The 19242-nt window shown below is 52.1% G+C and overlaps 1 protein-coding gene across 5 annotated transcripts in view; it reads right to left on the reverse strand.

Moving 5' to 3' along the window:
• Positions 1-19242, reverse strand: part of IQSEC3 (IQ motif and Sec7 domain ArfGEF 3) — a 103217-nt gene that overhangs the window by 30065 nt on the left and 53910 nt on the right. For all 5 annotated transcript variants that reach the window (XR_002135809.2, XR_002135810.2, XR_002135808.2 and 2 more), the window contains exons 3-5: positions 17332-17611; positions 5495-6615; positions 3335-3496 (exon numbers count right to left, since the gene is read on the reverse strand). Coding sequence is in view for 2 of the 5 variants with exons in the window: in XM_019711319.2 (XP_019566878.2) it covers positions 3335-3496; positions 5495-6615; positions 17332-17611 (1563 nt within the window). In the remaining 3 variants the exon portion in view is untranslated. The remainder of the gene's footprint in view (positions 1-3334; positions 3497-5494; positions 6616-17331; positions 17612-19242) is intronic.

Below are 19242 nucleotides of genomic sequence, written 5' to 3' on the forward strand. Positions count from 1 at the left end.
CGTTGTCTCAGTCTCCAAGGGGATGGGTGATTTATGTCCTTTTATTCAGCAAACAGCTTTGTACAGAATGGATGCAACTTGCTGAATGTACCAGGCGGGGGCAGGGGAGCCGTGTAGCATCCCAACGAAGCCTTCCAGGCTTGGGCAAAATGGCCCCGGGTGACTTTGCTATTGTGTACTTTCTCTGGTGGGAGTAAGGAAGAGGCAGAGGATCCTGAAAGGTTCCAGGACAGTTGGCTTGAGTGACAGGGACACGCCAAACTCCCAGCATCTGGCTCCCCTGCTAGTGCCTGCCTCTTCCTGCTTCTCCATCTTTTTCTCCTGGCACTTTGCAGAGACAAATCAGGAGGCCAGCAAACTGAGGACTTGGGGAGGAAGGCTCTTTTTTGTGGACCTGTCGTGTGCAGAGGCTGAATATGCCAGGACCTCGGAGCCCAGGGCCTGTGTGGCTACAGAATAAAGCACGAGGGACCAAGGCTTTCACTGCAGCAGTATCAGGGCTCAGCTCTGTACTCGGCCCCAAACCCACAATGCCCACTGGAGCTTCCTCAGCTCCTTGCCTCCCTTTCCGTGCTTCCCCATTGTTTTCCCCCAGTTGACACCTGGGTCTGTAAGTTCCCCGAGGCCACAAGCCATGCCTATTCCTCCCCCACATCCCACAGACACACACAGGATGGCCAGTTCAGCCCCATTCCAAACACATGGTAGGCAGTCAGTGTTTACTGAATGAATGCTAAATGGTCCCCTGTTCCCGCATGAGCTCGGGAGCCTCAGCGCTGGCCTGGAGCCTGAGGGACTGCTCTGGCAAGATGGCGAAGCATGGCCTCCATGTTTAGGGCAAATGATTCTGCACGATGCCAGTGTGCTACAAATCACTCAGGAATGGGAAAGATGACAGATTCACAGGAGTTGGAAGGACGAGGGAGATCACACAGCCCAACTCTCTTGCTTTACAGGTGAGGAAACCAAGGCCTAGAGAAGTGACTTGCAAAAGCTACACAGCATGTTAGGAGCAGAGCCAGGTTCAGAGGTGGGCCCTTTCTCTCAGGTCCAGCCATTTCTCCTCTCCCACCACACTGCTGCCTCATGCCAGGCCTGCCCCTGCCTCAGGCACTAGCCATTTCCCCAGCCTCGCTCCCTTCCCAGCACAGGCTGCGGCTGGTCTGAGCCTCCAGCCCACACATCAGTCTCCCAGGGAGGATGGCAATTAGTTTTCATTGTGTAGCTCAGCACGACCTGGGCTGGAGAAAGACGGTGTGTTTCCAGCACTTCCAGCCACTGTGGGCCTGGCAGGTTAGGATTCCAGGGCCAGGTGGCATGGGGACTGGGGAGGAAGAAGAGAACAGAGCAGACAGTCACCCCTGTCCCCAGAGCACAGAAACAAAGCAGGGTCACCCAGGGGGTGTGGAACAGTCCGAAAGAACGAAGCCACAGGGCACAGCATCTCCACTCACCCTCCTAGGAACAGAAGGGGGACAAAGCCAATGAAAAGGCCAGAAAGGGGAACCAGATGAAGGAAAAACGGAAAGGAAGGAGCCTGGAAAACTTGATCTTTCTCCTCTTTCTACTCGTCCCTCAGGGCACCCTACACAGCAGGGGTGGTGGGAAGGGGAAGGGGCGCCAGAGGCAGAGGGAGAAGAAAGGAGGGTGAAAGGGAAAGACTGCACATTTATCTGTTTGCTCTCCTTTGCGAGGCTCGCAGAGCGTCCCAACCACCAGTTCTGGGAGGGACAGCACATTGTCCAAAGCCACCGAGAGGCAGAGGCAGGAACAGTGTTCTGCCAACGAAGGGCCATCTGGGGGTTTCAAGTTCCCTCAGATGCTCCAAGCCCCTAGTCCTTTTTTTTGGAAAAGGGGAAATGAATTTAGTGATTTCTTACAATGTATCAAACATTGTGAATTATCTAATTTAATTCCTAAAACAACTCCGTTTAAATATCACTAATCCTTCATTACAGAGAACAAAACAAGCTGAGAGAGAACTTAAGCAATTTGCCCAGGCATTGCATAGCTGCATTTGCATAGAGAAACCAGGCTTAGAACTTGCTCCCTGGAATATTAGGATAAGCTTGGGTTCCGAACCAGGTAGGCCCCTACTCTTTTGATTGTACTTGGTTAGGAATGTAACAGGGATTCCGGAGGGCAACTGGTCCAGCCCTCATAATCTAATATCCCCACTCTACAGTCATGGAAATGCAGGCAAAGACAAGCACCAGGGTTGCTCCTTCAGTGAAGCCAGGTCTCTGAGCTCCCACTCCAGGGACATCGACAACCTTGCCAGTCAGGCAGGGTGACTCCCACGCGTCCGTACTCTTGCTCAGGAGCCCTCTGCCCCTCCGTCGCAGGCCCTTGCTGCTCCAAAAGCAAGAACACAAAGGAGAGGTTCTCCCAGGACCTCTGACCAGATCCAAGGAGAAAGAGGGGAGAGAAGTGGGGGTGGCTCCCTACAGAATGGTGACCTTCAAGAAGGACTGAGCCTAGGGGGCCTAGATGAAGAGAGAAGGGACATCAGGGGAGTGGCGGGGGCCTGGGGCAGACGCTTGGGGCCTCACTCCCTCTTTGCCAGGGGAGGGGGTAGCTCCAAGGCCCTGCTCCTCACCCCGAGTGATGCCACCGCTGCCCTGCGGCTCCAGATGGGGAGTGAGTGTGAAGATTCTCACCTGTCCACACTGTCAAAGCTGAGCCGTAGCAAAGGCAGCCCTCCAACCCCACCCCCCATCTATAGACTTTAAAACAATTTTCTTCGACTGTTGTGATTTTGGTGGTCATCCTTTCTTTGTGGAATCACAGTATTTTCTTGCTTTAAAACCCCTCAGTCTAACACCTTTTTTCTGCCTCATGTTTGCCACCACCAATATGAAAAAGAGCCTGGGGCTGGGGGCAAAGAGGCATACAGACGCTTGTGGGCATTCTGGGGCCGGGAAGGCGGCAGGGAGAGGGTGGGCTGAGGGACCTGTTCACCAGGAGGAGATGGCCCCAGCACTGACAGGCTCCGCTGGGAGCCGCAGAGAGGGAGGCCTTTTTGTCTCCCTTGACTATTCCTGTACCAGGGAACTCAATAAATGAATGACCTTTCCTGGGAAACAGAGGCTGGTCAGGATGAGGTGATTAGCTAAAGGCCATGGGGATTCTGGTTCCTGGGGCCAATTAGGACGTGGCTAGGGCTGGAGTAAGGCTTTCTGGGAAATGGCCAAGACTTCCAAGACTTCCCAGGTCCCGCTCCTGTCCGAGCTGAGGTCCCAGGACTCCTAGGAGATCCTGGGCAGGTGAGTTGTGATGGAGGGAGAAGGAGGGGGCTTAGGGAGGAGGGGAGCCTGGAGGGTGGAGTACTCACTCCAGCACATCGCGGTTGAACTGCTTCTTGCTGTTGCCCAGGAACTCGCCAATCATCTGCCGGCTGAGGCCCTTACGCTGGAGCAGGAAATGGGCCACTCCAATGGGGGTGTCGGGGATGAAGCCACGTGAGATTAGGAACTGGATGCCCTTGTCCGGGTTTCTGGGGATGGGGTGGGGGTGGGAAAAAGGAGTAGAGAGTGAGCCAAGGCCATCCATGACTTCTTTCCTCCCCTTCTTCCAGCCAGTGGAATCCATAAAAGTGCGTGGAGGTCCTTGGAATGAATTCCCAGGAAATGCCAGGATTCCTTCTGTTGCAGAGGGGTTCCCCACCAGAAGCACCTCTCATCAGAGCCTCACTCTCCTGAACCTCCCCACACAGGAGTGAAGATAGTGTGGAGTCAGAAGAGGGAAAGGGAGGTCTGTCCAAGCAAAGTGAATTCCAGAGCAGGTGAAGAGGTGTCCATTCTCTCTTCCTGCCTCACTCCCTCTGGATCTCACCCTGAGTTCCCAAGGCCTGCCAAGAGTTACCCCAGGTCCTTTCTGCCTACATCCTATTGTCTATACACAGTACCCCTCCACTGTAATCTGGAGAGGAGGAAATTAGAAAACAGAGGTGAGATCTCGCCCACACCCCTTCTTTCCTGTCTATGGTGGACACACAAGAATCCTGCTCTCCAGCATTTACTTTCTCAGGCTTGACTCTGTGTGTGGGTGCTGTGTCTTAAGGCAAATGCACTCACTGTGTGGTTAGCAAATTCAGGCTGCTCCCTGAACTGTCTTACTGGTCCATGAGAAAATAAGTACAGAAATAGAGGGTAAGCATTTGGGACCTTTTATAGCAGTTTGACATTTTCAGGACAGCTAAGCATGTGATTGTTTTGCTAGCAGTTCATTTTTATTGTATTTCCCAAAAGCACTGGCCCACAATGTATTGGGTAAAAACCCAAACTTGTCCTTCACTAAAGATAGTTTGAGAACCACTGTCTTGAGGGATCGCAGTATCTGTGGGAGCACCTCTGTGCATACCAGAGTGCTGCCATGCATGTGTCGGATGGGGCTGTGCTCACCAGGATGGTGGCCTGATGTAGAAGAAAGAGCAATGAATTGGGAGTCAGACAAATCTGGCTTCATCCAAGTCTGCTGCTTACTAGCTGTTTCACAGTTTGCAGCTCACCTTTCTTGTGTGAGCCTGTTTCCTTTTCTGTAAAACAGCGTAATAATGCTATCTTTAATATTGTCGGGAAGATTGTGGATGCTTTATGAACAGTGGCTTTTCTTCCTAGGATATAAACTTCTTGAGACCAGAGGATGTGTCTTAGGCATCTCTGTAGCCACAGTGCCTGGCACTCATGCATGTGGGTGGGAGGGATGCTGGGTTTCCTGGCTGAGGGCTATGAAGAAAGGGGTGAGTGAGGGTGGAGATCAGAGCCTCATATACTTGAAATTTCTGTGGGAGGGGCATGTGTGTGCCCTCTACTTGCCACTGGCTGTATACATTCTGATTGCAAGGGGAGGTCTGGTTGGGGACTCTGTGGGCTCTGCGCTCTGGCAGCCATTCGTTTCTCTCCTTCAGTTCCCCTATTCTCTGTGTACTCCACCTCTGCTTGCTCCACACTCTCTCCCTGTCTCCTTCTTCCCTCTTTGTCCCACCTGTACTTTCCACCTGTACTCCTTACAAAGGTCTCCTCTCTTCTCCCCCACCCCGTCCCTCATCCACTTTTCCTCATTTCTCCTTGGCTCACTGTCTGTTTCTCGTCTTCATCCACCCCACAAGATTGCTGTGTTGCCCTAACTTCATGTCCTTTTGCTCGAGCCTCATACTGCCTGTACTATTATGCACTTAATGCTGTATTTTCTCTCACTTTTCAAACCCTATCTTCATGTTAAGCAGTAATAGGGGTGAAAGCATGGGTTTGGAATGTTATCCTGTCACTCATCCTTCTTAAAATGAATTAACAATTAAAACTAAAATGTGTATTCGTACACAGTATCTCCAGGATCTGGCACAGCACAGCCGCCACCTGGGAGGACACCGGGATGATGTGCTAAGTTACCTGGCGGCCTGCTAAGCTGTCAGCCCAGCTCCCGCCTTTGCTTCCCCCTCCGAGACCTCCCAGGAAGCAGCACAGCTCCCCCTCCCGAGCCTGAGCTCACTTACATGTTGAAGAGGTTGAGCCCGATGCGGTAGAGGCGCTTGCGCAGGGTGTCCGTGGAGAGCGTGGGCGACCTGCAGCTGGCCGGGTTCTCGCAGTGGTAGCGCGGCAGGCTCAGGATCATGGCCTGCAGGGCCTCCTTGGAGGCCGAGGAGGACACTTCCGAGCCTGACGGGGCGGCCTTGGTGGACGTGCTGCTGACGCTCAGCTGCTCCGAGGTGTCGCCGGCCTCGGCCTCGGCCCCTTTCCCCACTGCCCCCGCCTCCTCCTCTTCTTCCTCCTCGGCCTGTGCGGCCCCGGCCTCCTGCACCACGGCCTCCGCGGCCCCAGGCGCGTTGGCGCTCAGGGCCCCGCGGGCTTCGGCCTCCGCGCACGTGATCCCTGCGGGCGCGCCCCCCTGGCCCGCGGTCGTCACCGGAGCCTCCTGGCCCCGGGCCGCATCCTGCTCGGCTTGGCCCGCCGCAGACTGTGCGGAGGGCTGGGATGTCTGTGCCCCCAGGCAGTTGGCCACCGACAGAGCGGTGGCGGAGGAGACGGAGATGTTTTGGTTGGCGATCTGCACGGTGACGTCCCGGAAGGCCATCATGAGGGTGCTGCTGTGGCCCGGGGGCAGACCGGCGGCCTCGGCGGCTTCTTCCCCCGGCCGCGGGCAGGCACTCTCCGACTCGCGCATCTCCGCCTCCAGGCCCGGCGGCCCCGCGCCCGCGTGCAGGGCCTGATGGATCTGGTAAGCGCCGCTCTCCTGCAGGGAGCACATGGTCTTGAGGCTCCAGGTGCTGAGGGCGTCGTCGATGGACTTGGCGAGGGACTGCACCTGCTCGGTGAAGGAGTCCTCCAGCTCCGTGAGCGTGCCCGCGAAGGTGGGCGGCAGGGAGGGCGAGCGCACCAGCGGTAGTCCCAGGAGGCCATAGCCCTCCATGAGCGCCTTCTCAGCCGCCAGGCTCTCGGCCGTGGGCGCACGCACCTTGCGCAGCGAGATCCGCCGCGGCAGGCGGCTCTCCAGCAGCGAGTTGCGGATCTTCTCGAAGTTCTTGCTGAGCTGGTACTGGCGGAAGGCGGTTTGGATGGTGCAAGCGGCGCGCCGGGACACCAAGTGGCCCCCGTACTTGTGTTCTAGCATTTCAATCTGCAACAAGGACACAAAGGAGGAAGAGGGAAGTTAGGGAAGGGGTTTTACTGCCCTTACAAAAAAAGCAGTGCTGGTGGCTGTCCATCAGTGCAGGGAGCCACCTGGCTAAACTTTGCAGGAATGCACAGCTGGGGGGCACGAGGCGCGCAGGTCTGAAAACTAGCACGCACGTCCTGGCAGGAGGTACCAGGTCCTTGGCAAGACCCCTAGAAGTGTAGGATGTAGGATTGGATTCCAGGGCTTGGTAAGGCCCCAGGCAGGGGAGCGAGGGGCTGCTGATGGTGGTCAGACATTGCTGGTTTCGTGGTGATTTGAAAATCTTCCTATCAGAGACGCATATGGAAGTACTTATGGGTGAAAGGCATGATATCTTGAATTTGTATTAAAATACTCCATCAAAAACGTGGAAGGTTTCAATGAAACAATGTTAATAAAAATTGTTGGAGCTGGGTGATGCTTTTAAGACAGTTTATTACACTAGTCTTTCTACTTTTTTGTATATTTAAAAATAAAAAAATAAACAGAAATGCTTTAAAAAAGAAAAGTTGCTACTCCTCCTGTTCACCTGCGTTCCCTCTCAGCGTTCATGTCGGTGCGTCGGGGAGATCCCTGCCAAGGGGCATCATGAGAACTGGGGTTGGGCCTTGATCATCTCTGTGTTCCCAGTACCCAGCCCAAAGGCTGGTAAATGGTAGGTGCCCAATAAATGTGAATTTAACAAAAAAAGTGGATGGATGGCTGTTTCAAGAGTGGGAATCCCTCCAGGTTACCATGCTCTACAATTCAAATCACCTTTGTTCTCAATAATGGGAGCTGTACAACCAGGGCACAGCTTGGTGGGGCTGACTGGTGCAGGCGTGCTGCCTCATCAGGGAGATCTGAACCCAGGAAAATGTCTGGCATGGCACCAGTTTGTCTTCAAGGCCTCTACTCACCTCCTCTCAGCTCTGTCTGGTGTCTACGGTCCTTTCTCCCCCTCAGGTTACTATGCTTTTACTTTTTCTCTCTTATCTGAACCTCTCGGGAAAGGACTAGAAAGATATTCCTCCTGAAATGTGAATGGCCAATAACATTTAACCATGCCTCTTTCTGGAGATTTTTTTCATTTAAATAAGGGACAAATCTTGTGCTAAGGGGATAGACAAACAATAGCATTGTGGGCTCTGCTCAGTCCTTGGGGAAGTTTGGAATGTGAGAAAGCATTCCTGAAATTATGTCCTATTCACAGCCATACACTCCATTTACACATGGTGTCATTCCTGAACTAAGAATCAGGATAAGTGGGCTGAGATAAACAACTAAAGGCAAGAACATCATCCCTCCCCTGTTCCCCTAGGAAGGGGTACAGATAGGAAGGCCAAATTTCATTCTTAAATAGAACGAACCCATCTGCCTACTTCCTGTTCCACTTGTCCCACCAGGGACTGCAGCTGGAGTGACTGCCTCCTCACAACCCCAGCAATTCCCTCCCTGTGGGTGCCCCACAGCTGGACCAGCAGAGGCACCCTCCTAGCCCAGGAGACACAATCCTAGTCCCCAGTAACAATCCCTGGTAAATCAAATGTCCTCTTCAATCCTGACTTCAGTTCTCCTAGTCGCACCATTCAGTATCCTTCCCCATCTTCACACTTTGTGGTGTTATGCTGTCTCTCTCCCCACATCCAACCCTCCTCTCTTAAGATAGTTGGAAAACTTATTCATGTTAAGGTTTGGATGGCCCAAATGGCTTCCTACATGACTCCTCCCAAAAGTATTTGCATTTCACAAGGTACAAGGGCTTAACAGAAGGCAGGAAGCTCTCCCAGTCCTCACGGTCATCCTATTGCAGGGCCTGCAAGCTGCTCTGAGAAAACCATACCACGTGTGTCACGTATCTCTTGCTGCCTAGAAGGTTACCACAAACTTAGCAGCTTACAGCAACACCCATTCAGGCCCTCACAGTTCTGTAGGTCAGTGGTCTATGCACAGTTCTCTCCTTGGGGTCTCACCGGGCTGAAATCAAGGTGGCAATCTCATATACGGCTTGGGGTCCTCTTCCAAGCGCACTGCTATTGGCAGAATTCAGTTCCTTGAGATTGTAAGACTGAGGGTCTCAGTTTCTAGAAGCTGCCTGCTATTCTCAGCCACATGGCCCTCTTCACAACAGGGTAGTTTGGCCCCACAAGGTCGCCATGAGAATGTCTCTCAGATGCTTGACCTTCTTTTAAAGGGTTCACCTGATCAGGTCAGGCCATCCAGGATGACCTTTTTGATGAACTCAGGGTCAACTGATTGATAACCTAATCCTAGGAGTGACCTCTCTTCATATTCTCTAGTCCTGCCAAGTGGGAGGGGGTGTTATGCAGGATGTATACACAAAGGGGCAGGAATCTCGGGAACCCTCTTAGAATTCTGCCACCATACCAACTGGACAGTCGCCTACTGGGTCTTTGTCTAGGTATGGGCTCCTGTACCTAGGAGCTCCAGAGAAACACCTGCCTTCCAGGCATTCTGTTCCTGCTTTTGTGGAAATCATGCCAGAAGGGAGAGAGCGCTGTAGCTCAGGCGTTCTCCCTGCGGAACTCTGGAGGGGTCCCCAGGCCTGGCATGGAGATGGGCTGTGGCTTAGGCAGGAAAATCCTCCAAGGGGAAGTGTAGAGTGAGGGGGAACTAACCAGTTAATGTCCTCCTTCTCTCTCAATTTCTGTTTCCCTCTTACCCCTCCCCAAACACCATGAGAAACTGACATCAGGCAGGAATTCATACCTTGTTCCTACCTGGCCTAGTCATACTTCTAGGGAAACCCCAGGCCTGAGAGCATTCTTTTCAGGTTATGAGATGCTATTGGCAACAGAGGGAAACTATGAAATCCCATTGTCTGAAATGTTTCCAAAACAGTACAGGGGTCCATCCCCCTGTCACGGTACCATCCTGCTACGAGGCAGAAGGCTGGCTGAAATCAGCCTAGGAGACATCTTCTACCAGCCACTGTCCATGCTTCCTCCGAGAGGAGAAGAAAACCAGATTTTAAATTCTTGAATCTGTTCCATCAAATCCTCCACTAGACTATAAACCCCATGAAGGCAGAGACTTTGCCTGCCGTGTTCACTGCTTTATCTCCAATGCTCAGCACATAGGAAGTAGTCCTTCAATGAATATTTTTTGAATAAATTAAAGAATTAATTCCAAAGGTATCTTTGTGACTCTCAAAAACCTTCCTAATCTGACGTGTAACTTTCCTCTCCCGGACCTGGTGATCTCACCCTCTCTTGCCTCTTTTGTAAGTTCACTTGATTCTCTACTCTTCCTTTGACTTGCATTTCCAACACTCGCCCTTCCATTGGCCCATTTTTACCTGCCTGTAGATTCTTCCAGATCTCCCCAGGCTAAAACACAACTCTGCTCGTCTCCCCTGCATTGGAGCACTTTCTAATTCCACTGAACTCTTTGGAGGGGCAGTCTACACCCTCTGCCTCACTCCATGGGCAAATGCCAAAATGCTGACCCAGCCCATATGCCCAGATGCCTTTCAGCCTGCCGCCTGCTCTCACCAATCTTCCAAAATGACTCCCAGGAAGATCACCAACGATGTTTAATCACTAAATCCAGTGGCCTATCCTCAAACTTCCTCCTCCCCTCTTTTCTGCAGCTCTTAATATTTTTATCACCTTGAAACTCTGTCCTCGGCTCTCCCACCTCCGTACAGCTCCTCAATCCTATATTTTGACCACCAGATTCCTAAGCAAGCTAGTTACAAGTCACATGTGTGCCGTCTTCCATTCTCCAGACACATTTTAATTATTTTTCTATGCATTTCTGGACATCTTCCATGACTTCTTGTTGGAAGTCATTAGAGCAGCCTCTGGTAGCTGACAATTAGCAAGTAATTAAGAGGGAAGCCGTCTCAGGCAGAGTCTTTGTGGCAACTCTAAAGGTGTTCTTACCTCTTGTCTGAGAACCTCGACCACATTGTTCTAGCTTCACTCCACTTTAATGGACTGATGAACAAGCTTTAGGGACACATCCAGGCCCAGATCTGCCTCTTCCCTGCACGTTGGCCCTGGACATCTCTCACTCTCAGTTTTCTTATCTGTTAAATGAGGCTAAGCCTGCTGACTCTGGCTGGTTGTGAGGCTTAAATTATTTCACATAGCATGTGGCACATTGTAGGTGATCAACAAGTGGTACCTATTGGTTAATGACAATGATGATTATCAATAACTCTCAGATCTCCATTCGGAGCCTTGATCTGCGTTTCCAACAGACCTTAACTCGGGTTCCCCGTCCATCTATGCAGAGCTATTGTCTTTCCCCACCTCACCCAAACCAGCTCTCACTGACTTCCTTATTTGCCTAACAGTGTTTTACCATCCAATCTGGGAACCTTTCATTTGTCCTTGGGTCCCCCTTTGCCCCATCCTCCACATTTTCAACCTCAAAGTCCTATAGTCACCCCCCCCCCCATGCCTTTTGCCATCATCCTGACCTTTCCACCAGATTGTTGCCACATGGGGCTCTTTGACTCCCACCTGGACCATTCCAGCTGCCTCATGGCCTCCTGCTTCCATCTCACCTTTCCCCCTCCCACCTTACATGCTATGACCCTGATCAATGCTCTCCAGGAGCAGATGAGAGCAGAGGCCCTCTGCTGCTTGAGACCAGTGCCCAAAAGAACAAATGCTTCCTCCTGACATTCTGATGCTGAGCAGTCTGGCGCGCCCTGCCTCCAGCCTCTACTACACAAAGTCCGTGAACACACCAGCCCTACTCTGCTCTTCTCCCCCACCCCCACCCGGGGCTGTCTCACTTTGAGCACTTGCTCAGCCTGCAGTGTTCTCCCCACCCTCAACTCCCGCTCTTATCCCCTTCCCTCCAGGTAAAACTTGTCTCCTGTCTTCAAGACCTGTCTTGGGGACGGTGGGATGATTCAGTTGGTTACAGCGTGAGCTCTGAGCAGCAGGGTTTCCGGTTCGATCCCCACATGGGCCAGTGAGCTGTACACTCTGCAACTAGATTGAAAACAACCACTTGAGCTGAGCTGCCGGTGAGCTCCCAGTGGGCGGCCGGATGGCTCAGTTGGAACGCGTGCTCTTAACAATAAAGTTGCCGGTTCAACTGCCTCATGGGATGGTGGGCTGTGCCCCCTGCAACTAGATTGAAAACGGCAACTGGACTTGAAGCTGAGCTGCACCCTCCACAACTAGATTGAAGGACAACGACTTGGAGCTGATGGGCCCTGGGAAAAACACACTGTTCCCCGATAAAGTCCTGGAAATACACACTTTTCCCCTTCCACAATTAAAAAAAAAAGTCTTAAAAAAACGACTTACGACTTGTCTCAACTGTGCTTCATCCATGAAGCCTTCTCAGTCCCCCAATCAGACCAGGTCTCCCTGTCTTGGGCCCTTGTGTACAATGTTGTTTCATGTATCTCTTTGACACTCAGTTTTCTCCACTACTCTTTGTGATATTTACCTAGCCCCCCCTTCCCTCCCCAGACTCCCACAGAGCATACGTTATTCAAGGCCTCAGTATGTCGTAGACATCCATGTATAGCACCCAGCACAGAGCCTGGCATAGAGCCGCTGCTCACTGTGGTATGTGAATTCAGTTGCTGGGTCTTCTCCATTTGTTGCAGTGCATTTAATGCAACCATCCTCCATTTATTCCAGCCTTGCCTGCTGCACCCTGAGCCTGCGTGTGCCCATTGCTTCTTTCCCATCCTCAATGCTTTCACACACACAGACTATACCTGCAGTATTACCTGTCTCTGTATCCCTGGTGCCCAGCGCTGAGCCAGAGCCATGGTGGGGGCTTAATAATGTTTGCAGACATGAACTAAACTGAACTCTCTCCTATGTTCCAGGAGAAATAAAAATGCAGGCTCTCTTCTGGATCCGGGCTTAGAGTCAAATGCTGCACACCCACTGCCCCCCCAACCCCACTTCCCGTAGGGCTTGGGGACTTGGCAGTGCCCCAGGTCAGCTCCCTCTCCAGCCAGGCCCTCCCATCCAGGGCCAGGTCAGAGAACTGAGAGAGATGGATGTGGAAGGCAGGGATGGCCCCAGGGAGGGAGAAGCTTCTGGGCCCACTGGCCAAGGAGCCACTCTGCTCACTTCCCTCTAAACCCCATGAATCATGGGTAATTGTGGCCTCACCTCCTCCCAAGAGAACAATCTCTCAGCTTCTGCCGGAAGAAGCAGTGGAGGGAGGCTCGGGGGCTCTGTCTCTCTAATGAGCCTCTCAGTGTTAATTAGAACATGCTCCCTCTTTTCAGGTTGCCACTGAGAGACGGCTGCCATGGCAGGGTCGGGGAGGGAGAGCAGCTAGCTGGGGGCCACAGTGCTGAAGAACGTGGGGGAGCCAGGCCTGGGTAAGCGTACGGGGCTTTCACATGTGAGCGAGGATTTCCTCTGATCCAAGGATTCTCAATTGAGAACATTAAAGCATGACATGGTAGGAGCCTGAAGGACAAGGCAAAGCAAACCTCACATGAGGCTGAGGAGCAGAGTGTGGGAGGGCAGAGGAGCTTAGGAGACACTCAGGGCAGCCGCAGGAGAGCTCGGCCCGACTGGGAAGTGTGTATCCCCTGCGTCTTCTCTGTGTATCCATCTCCCTGCCCATTGTCCGAGATACAGAAAAGCTCAAGACGGCAGGGCACAGCAGGAATGCCCCGGCAACCTTTCCTGCCTACAGCCAGGTAGGGGTGGGGTGCTACAGCTCAGCTGCTCCGAGGTCGCAGAGGCTCCCTCAGGGGAGCTGCTCCAAGACGCCTACTTTGAACCGCAGGTTGGGCTGCTGCTTTCTTTGGGGTCCCCCTGTGCCCTGGGCACCACGTCATGGAACTACCCTTCACTGTAATGGAGGAGATGGTGGCAGGTGCTGGGTTAAAGTCTTGGACTGTGGAGTCCAAGTCTTGGCTACACGGGGGTGCACACCTTGGAAATGCCCTGGGGCAGGTTACATCAAATTACTGAGCCTCAGTCTTCTCACTCTTCCATGGGGACAGTAGCAGGGCCCAGCTCGCTGGGATATGGTGCAGATCTGAGGAGCTAATGCATGGAAGACGTCCAGGACTGTGTCGACACAGAGTGCTGTTTGTGCCCCCGAGTACTGGTCACATGTCGGCCCCCGCCGCTGGAATGTGGGCTCCCTGAGGACTGAGGCTGTGTCTTTTACATCATGGTGGCCCCAGGTTTCACACAGGGCCCGACAGAGCAACTGTGCCTCCACCACCGTCCCGGCAGCTGGTCCCTGGGGCCCTCTGTGCCACGTGGAGCTCGCACCTTCAGGGTGGGCAGGTCCACAGACACCTCTGCTACAACCCCTTGTTTCGCACATGAGGATACGGAGGCCCAGAGAGTTGGAAACACAACCACCACTTCTCCCCTTGAGAGGTACCCCGTGGTACCCCGTGGCTGGACCCTGAGGCTTGGGTATGGAAGATCGGTCGGAGAAGGGGCGGCTCTCCAGAAGGAGAACATGGCTTCCACCCAGGATCCTGACTTGAGGAGAAGGACGTGGATGCCACTGACCGCAGCTCCATAGCCCCTGGGCTCGCATGGGCTGCTCCTCCATGGTGACAGAGAACAGGACGCACCTCCCTAGAAAGCCTGAATGAATTGGGCAATCCCTCCTGTGCTTTCTGTATCCTTGCCACAGCCACTTTCCTGAAGGGGCTCCCAAAGGGACCTGCATGTTCCCTCCCTGTTCCCCAAGGTTTTAGCCCCAAGGATCACTGAGGTGAAGTGAAAGTTGAGGACAAAGGGAGCAGAGGGCGAGAGAAGCTGTGCAGGAAGACCTGCTCACTGTGAGACTGCGGGAGGAGCTTGGGGGCAGAGAGAACAGGCAGGCTGCATTCATTCATTCACTCATTCATTCATTCATTCATTCATTCATTCATTCATTCATGTGTGGCCATGGGAGGGCATGGGAAGCTGACAAGGGGGAGGAAAGAGCACCAAAAGTGAGTCCCAAAGCAAGGGAGGCAGTAGGAACATCAGCAATGGAGGCAAAAGGAATAGTAGGTACAAAGACCCAAAAAGATATGCCACAATGAGGCCCAGAGAAGTTAAGCAACTTGCCCAAGGTCACACAGTTCATTTGCAGAAGAGAGGAGCAGAGTTTAGTCTCCTATATATGTGTGCCATTTTAATCACTTTTCTCTAGCCCCTCAACCCTCTTTTCCCCTTCCACTTTCCTCCCACCCCCAACCTACATTTGGCGCCGAGAGGTACATGAGGCAGGGGAGGTGAGCTCCTCTGCAGGGCTGGATCCACTCAGCATGAGGGCCCCACCACCCTCCACTAACTCTCACCTTTCCCGCCCCACTCCTGCTGACCTGACATGTAAACCCATCTATTAGAATTACGTCCACTACAAAAAACAGGTCCCTGTGTTAATCAGAACCCTATACAGCTCTCCATATCCCACCTAGTGAGTCAGAATTAAAACAATTCTCCTGCCCAAGCCGAAGCATGAGTTTCCTTTGCTGTTGTTAACTGGATCCTTCTTAAATTGAATGCAATCCCTTTGAGGGGCAGGTAGGGACCATGCCTTGCTGCTTTGCACGTCATAGTTATTCAAAAAGTATTCACTGAATGAGCTCTTACCATGTCCAAGACACTCTGCTGGATGCTGGGGGAAGGATACAAAGATGAATAAGAGATAGTCTCTGTCCTCAAGGAGCAAAGTCAGGGGGAATTGAGGGACCGCTCTCATCTGGGCCAAGTGTCCAGACAGGCTGTGGTCAAGCCCCTGCATGGCCATTCCCAGCAATGCAGAACTCACTACCTCACAAGCAGGACAGTCTGTATTTTTAATAGCTCTAATTGTTAATTGAGCTAAAGTCTTTCTGTCCTATAGCTTGCATACATTAGAACCACTGTTGTTGCCTGGAATGATAGAAAATACATCTAATCCCTTTTTCACATGCCAGCTCTTCTGTATTTAGAGCTTGCTTTCATGTGTACAGTTTCTCTATATGACACCAGCCAATCCTGTTTTCCCTCTTAGGGGAACTTCGGAACCTCAGGATTCTCATCTCCACCCTTAAACGGAGCTCCCAGAACAAAGCACAGGCTCCAGACAGTCCTGGCCAGCAGCTAGTGTAGGGCTCTGGCTGGCTGTTCCCTTATTCTGGGGCCTTGTCTAGCCTCCTGTGGAGCCTGCGGTGCTGGCTTCTCTGGCAGCTGCTTCGCTGGCTGTTGATTCATCTTAAGCTTATAATGAACTGAAGCCCTAAGGCCTTGCTCCCAGAACCAAGCCTGCCCGTCTTATACGAGTGCCATGGGCTTTTCAAAGTTAAGAGCAGAACTTTAGATTTTTCCCTATTTCATTTGACTCTTCTCATTTAAACCATCTTTCTATCCTGATGAGATATTTTTAAAATCTTGGATTCTATCATCAAGGTATTAGCTGTCCGCTATTAGCTGTGTCATCAGAAAGCAGTTAAAATGATTGAACTGGACAGCACCAAGGATAGCGACCCACTCAATGACCCTGGAATTAGCACTGGTAGAAAAACAAACCTTTTTGAGAATTCTGTTTGAGAACAACCCACCTGACTATATTGTGATCTAATCCATTTTCTATCATGTCTACAAGCTACCATGAGAGAGAGTATCTATGTCAAGTACTTTTCTAGAGCCAGACGCACCGAACTGCAGCGGCCCCTGATCCAGGGTGCTGGCTTGGCATCGACGTCTGAAGAAAGAGAGGAGGTTGGCTTAGCTTGGATTAGTCTTAGTGACCCTTCTACCACCTACCCTTCCCAAGACTAACCTTGTTCACTGGGTTAAAGATTGGTTCTTTAGAACCTACACATTTCAGAGCAAAAGGGTCCTAGGAGATGCTTCAAGATCTATTTCCCAATTTTGTTGATGAGAAACCAATGCCCAGAGTGCTTAAATGGCATTCCCAAAGTCCAGAGTTAACTAGAGGAAGAACAAAGATTGAATGCCCTGTCTCTGGCTCAATGTTCAATGTTCTTTCTTAATAGCATCAAGTCAAAATGTCTTTCTCTAAGCACATTGACAGTGCACACACACACACACACACACACACACACACACACCACTCACAGACTTCCTTCAAGTCTCTTAATTGTCCACCAAGACAAACTGTGGCATTACCATTGGGGCGGAGGGGTTTCAATGGGAAACCTATGACTGACCACTTTCTCCTAATGCATCACAGAATAGAAGATAGAAGCCTAGAACCTCTCAGTGGTACTTGTTTTCCAATAGGAGAGCTTTGAATTTCCCCAATTCCGGTCATTCTTGGGACTCCTCAGTCTCCTGGGAGGAGACCACTATCTTTGAAGCTCGTTTGAGCTTGTGTGTGCCCAGACATGGGGTTTGTCCCTTGAGTGGGCATGTAAGCTGGGCTATCTTTTCTAAGTAATGAGTGGTGGTGGGACTTCCCCAGAGAACAATGGACCATTTGACTAGAGCTTTGTGGGGCAGTTTAGGTTTCCTGCACATGGTGAGAGGAGCAGAGCCCTGAACACATTGCCTAAGGGCCTGTTATTGAAAGGGTGTGACCCTTCCATGTAGTGGCTGGTTGCCTGAGGAACTAGGCTGCAGCAAAAGGCAGATTACTTAGCTAATTTTGGGAGAATTAGTGCTACAGCAGAGATGGGCCCAGATGGGGAGATGCCTGGTACCCTGGACAGCTCCCAAAGGCAGGGTCCCTTTGCCACCCTTCCCACCCCCCATTAGAGGCCCAGGGTACCTGTTTATTCTTTAGGTCAAGGGAGAGTTCGTAATCGGAGGCGGCAGGGGTGTGGGAGCAGAGCGCCGTCGCCAGAGCAGGCTGCTGCTGGCCTGGGGAGGCCTCGCGGTGGGGGCCAGCCCGCGGGGAGGCACCCCCTGCCCCCGGCCGCACCTCCTCCTCCTGCAGCTCCTGGGCTTGAGCCTTCGGGGCATGGGCACTGGGTCTGCAGGCTGCCACCACCGCCGCTGCTACCATGGAGTCCTCCATGCCCCCACCGGCCTGGGCGCAGGAGCCGTCACTGTAAACAAAAGGTAACGGTGCTCGGTGCTCGGTTGGGGGAAAGGGGGACAGGGTGCGTGTGGGTGTGGGGTGGGGGAGAAACTAGGCACTCTGGCAGCGCTGGGCCTTCCTAGTGGTGGGGGCTAGCGGGGCTGTCTCCTACAGTCCCCTCTTGGGAGGGGCTATCTTGGTAGGGAATAGCCCCAGGTAAGGAGAACCTGAACTTGGGGAGGGTATCCCACGCAGAGGGAAGAGGCAACTATGGCTAGAGATTATGAAACTTTGGTTAGAAACACTAGAGCTGAGAGGTTAAGAGTAGACTGGGTTAAAATCTAGGCTCTGCTTCTTATTAGCGCTGGACTCTGAGCAGGTTGCTTAACCTAACTGTACCTCTGTTTCCCCATCTATAAAATGGGCATAATAATAGTATCTATAATACCTCATAGAAGTTGGCAGGCTTAAGTTAGTTAAAGTTCTTCAACCAGTGTCTGGTTCATGGTCACTGCTATGTATAAGCGTTAAGTATCATGGTTATCAGTGGGCTAGCTGGGAGGAAGCTGACGCACACTGAACCAGCTCCATCTTTAGACTGCCCAAATGAATCTGGGGGAAGGAGTGATGCTTATAGGTCTGGCTTAAGCATAAAACCCGTCCAGGGTGGGCGAACCCCAGTTTTTTTGGGCTGGGTCTGTGAAGAGGAAGGTTCTTGCCCTGATAAGTTTAGGGAAACACCTCTTTTTCCCTGGCCCCTTCTCTTCTCCCATGGAGCCACCAGGAGGCTGTGTTGTAGCTGCTGCCCACCTGCCTACTATACAATCCAGCCTGACCTGAGGCATTAGTGCATTCAGGTTACTCCCCCTGTCAGCTCCAAGTTCTACCCTCTATGAAGCCTTCCCAGATGACTCCAGCTTTCACTGCTCTCTCTGCTGGAACACTAGGAGCTGTGCTTAGAGAGTCAGTGGCTATTCCACACAGGAGGAGAAGCATCAAGTCTCACAGTATGGGCTCAAGTCCAAGCTCTGCCACTGTGTGGCTTTGGTCAAGTTGCTATTTCTCTGAGTCCTGGTTTCCTCATCTGTATAGTGGAGGTACTAGTACCCACCCTACAGTGTTATTGGGTGGGGGCGCGGGTAAAGGAGTCAGTATACGTAAGGTGTTTAACAGTGTCTGACACAAAGTGCTCAGTTAACCTTAATTCTTGTTTCCCCTATCTGTCCCCTCCTAGAGGCCAGGATGTATATTCCATTTGATTCCCTTCTCCTCACTGAGTGCTGGGAAAAGATGAGTGCTCAATAAATACTTGCTGATGACAGAATCAAAAAATCAAAGAGGACCCAAGGACCAGAGGATAACCTCTTCAGTGGACAGTGACAGAAGGTCAAGACTGGAAGGGACCCTGTGGCCATCTGGTTCAGCCTTCCAATCTCCCTTTCTTACAGATGAGAAGCAGGAGCCCAGGGAGGTGGGGTGGACGTAATCAGAGAGCTGGGCAACCTCAGGACTTAACTTATTTCTTCCAAGGCTTTGCCTCCACATAAGATGCCCCAAATTGAACCAGAGAGGAGACCTCTTCCTATTGCTTCCACCCAACTTTGGAGGCTCCTGGTGCTAGAATAACCAAGGGCAGGGTGAAGGATTCTCTCTTCACTA

The sequence above is a fragment of the Rhinolophus sinicus genome, linkage group LG02, assembly GCF_036562045.2.
Source record: "Rhinolophus sinicus isolate RSC01 linkage group LG02, ASM3656204v1, whole genome shotgun sequence".
Taxonomy (NCBI): Eukaryota; Metazoa; Chordata; class Mammalia; order Chiroptera; family Rhinolophidae; genus Rhinolophus; species Rhinolophus sinicus.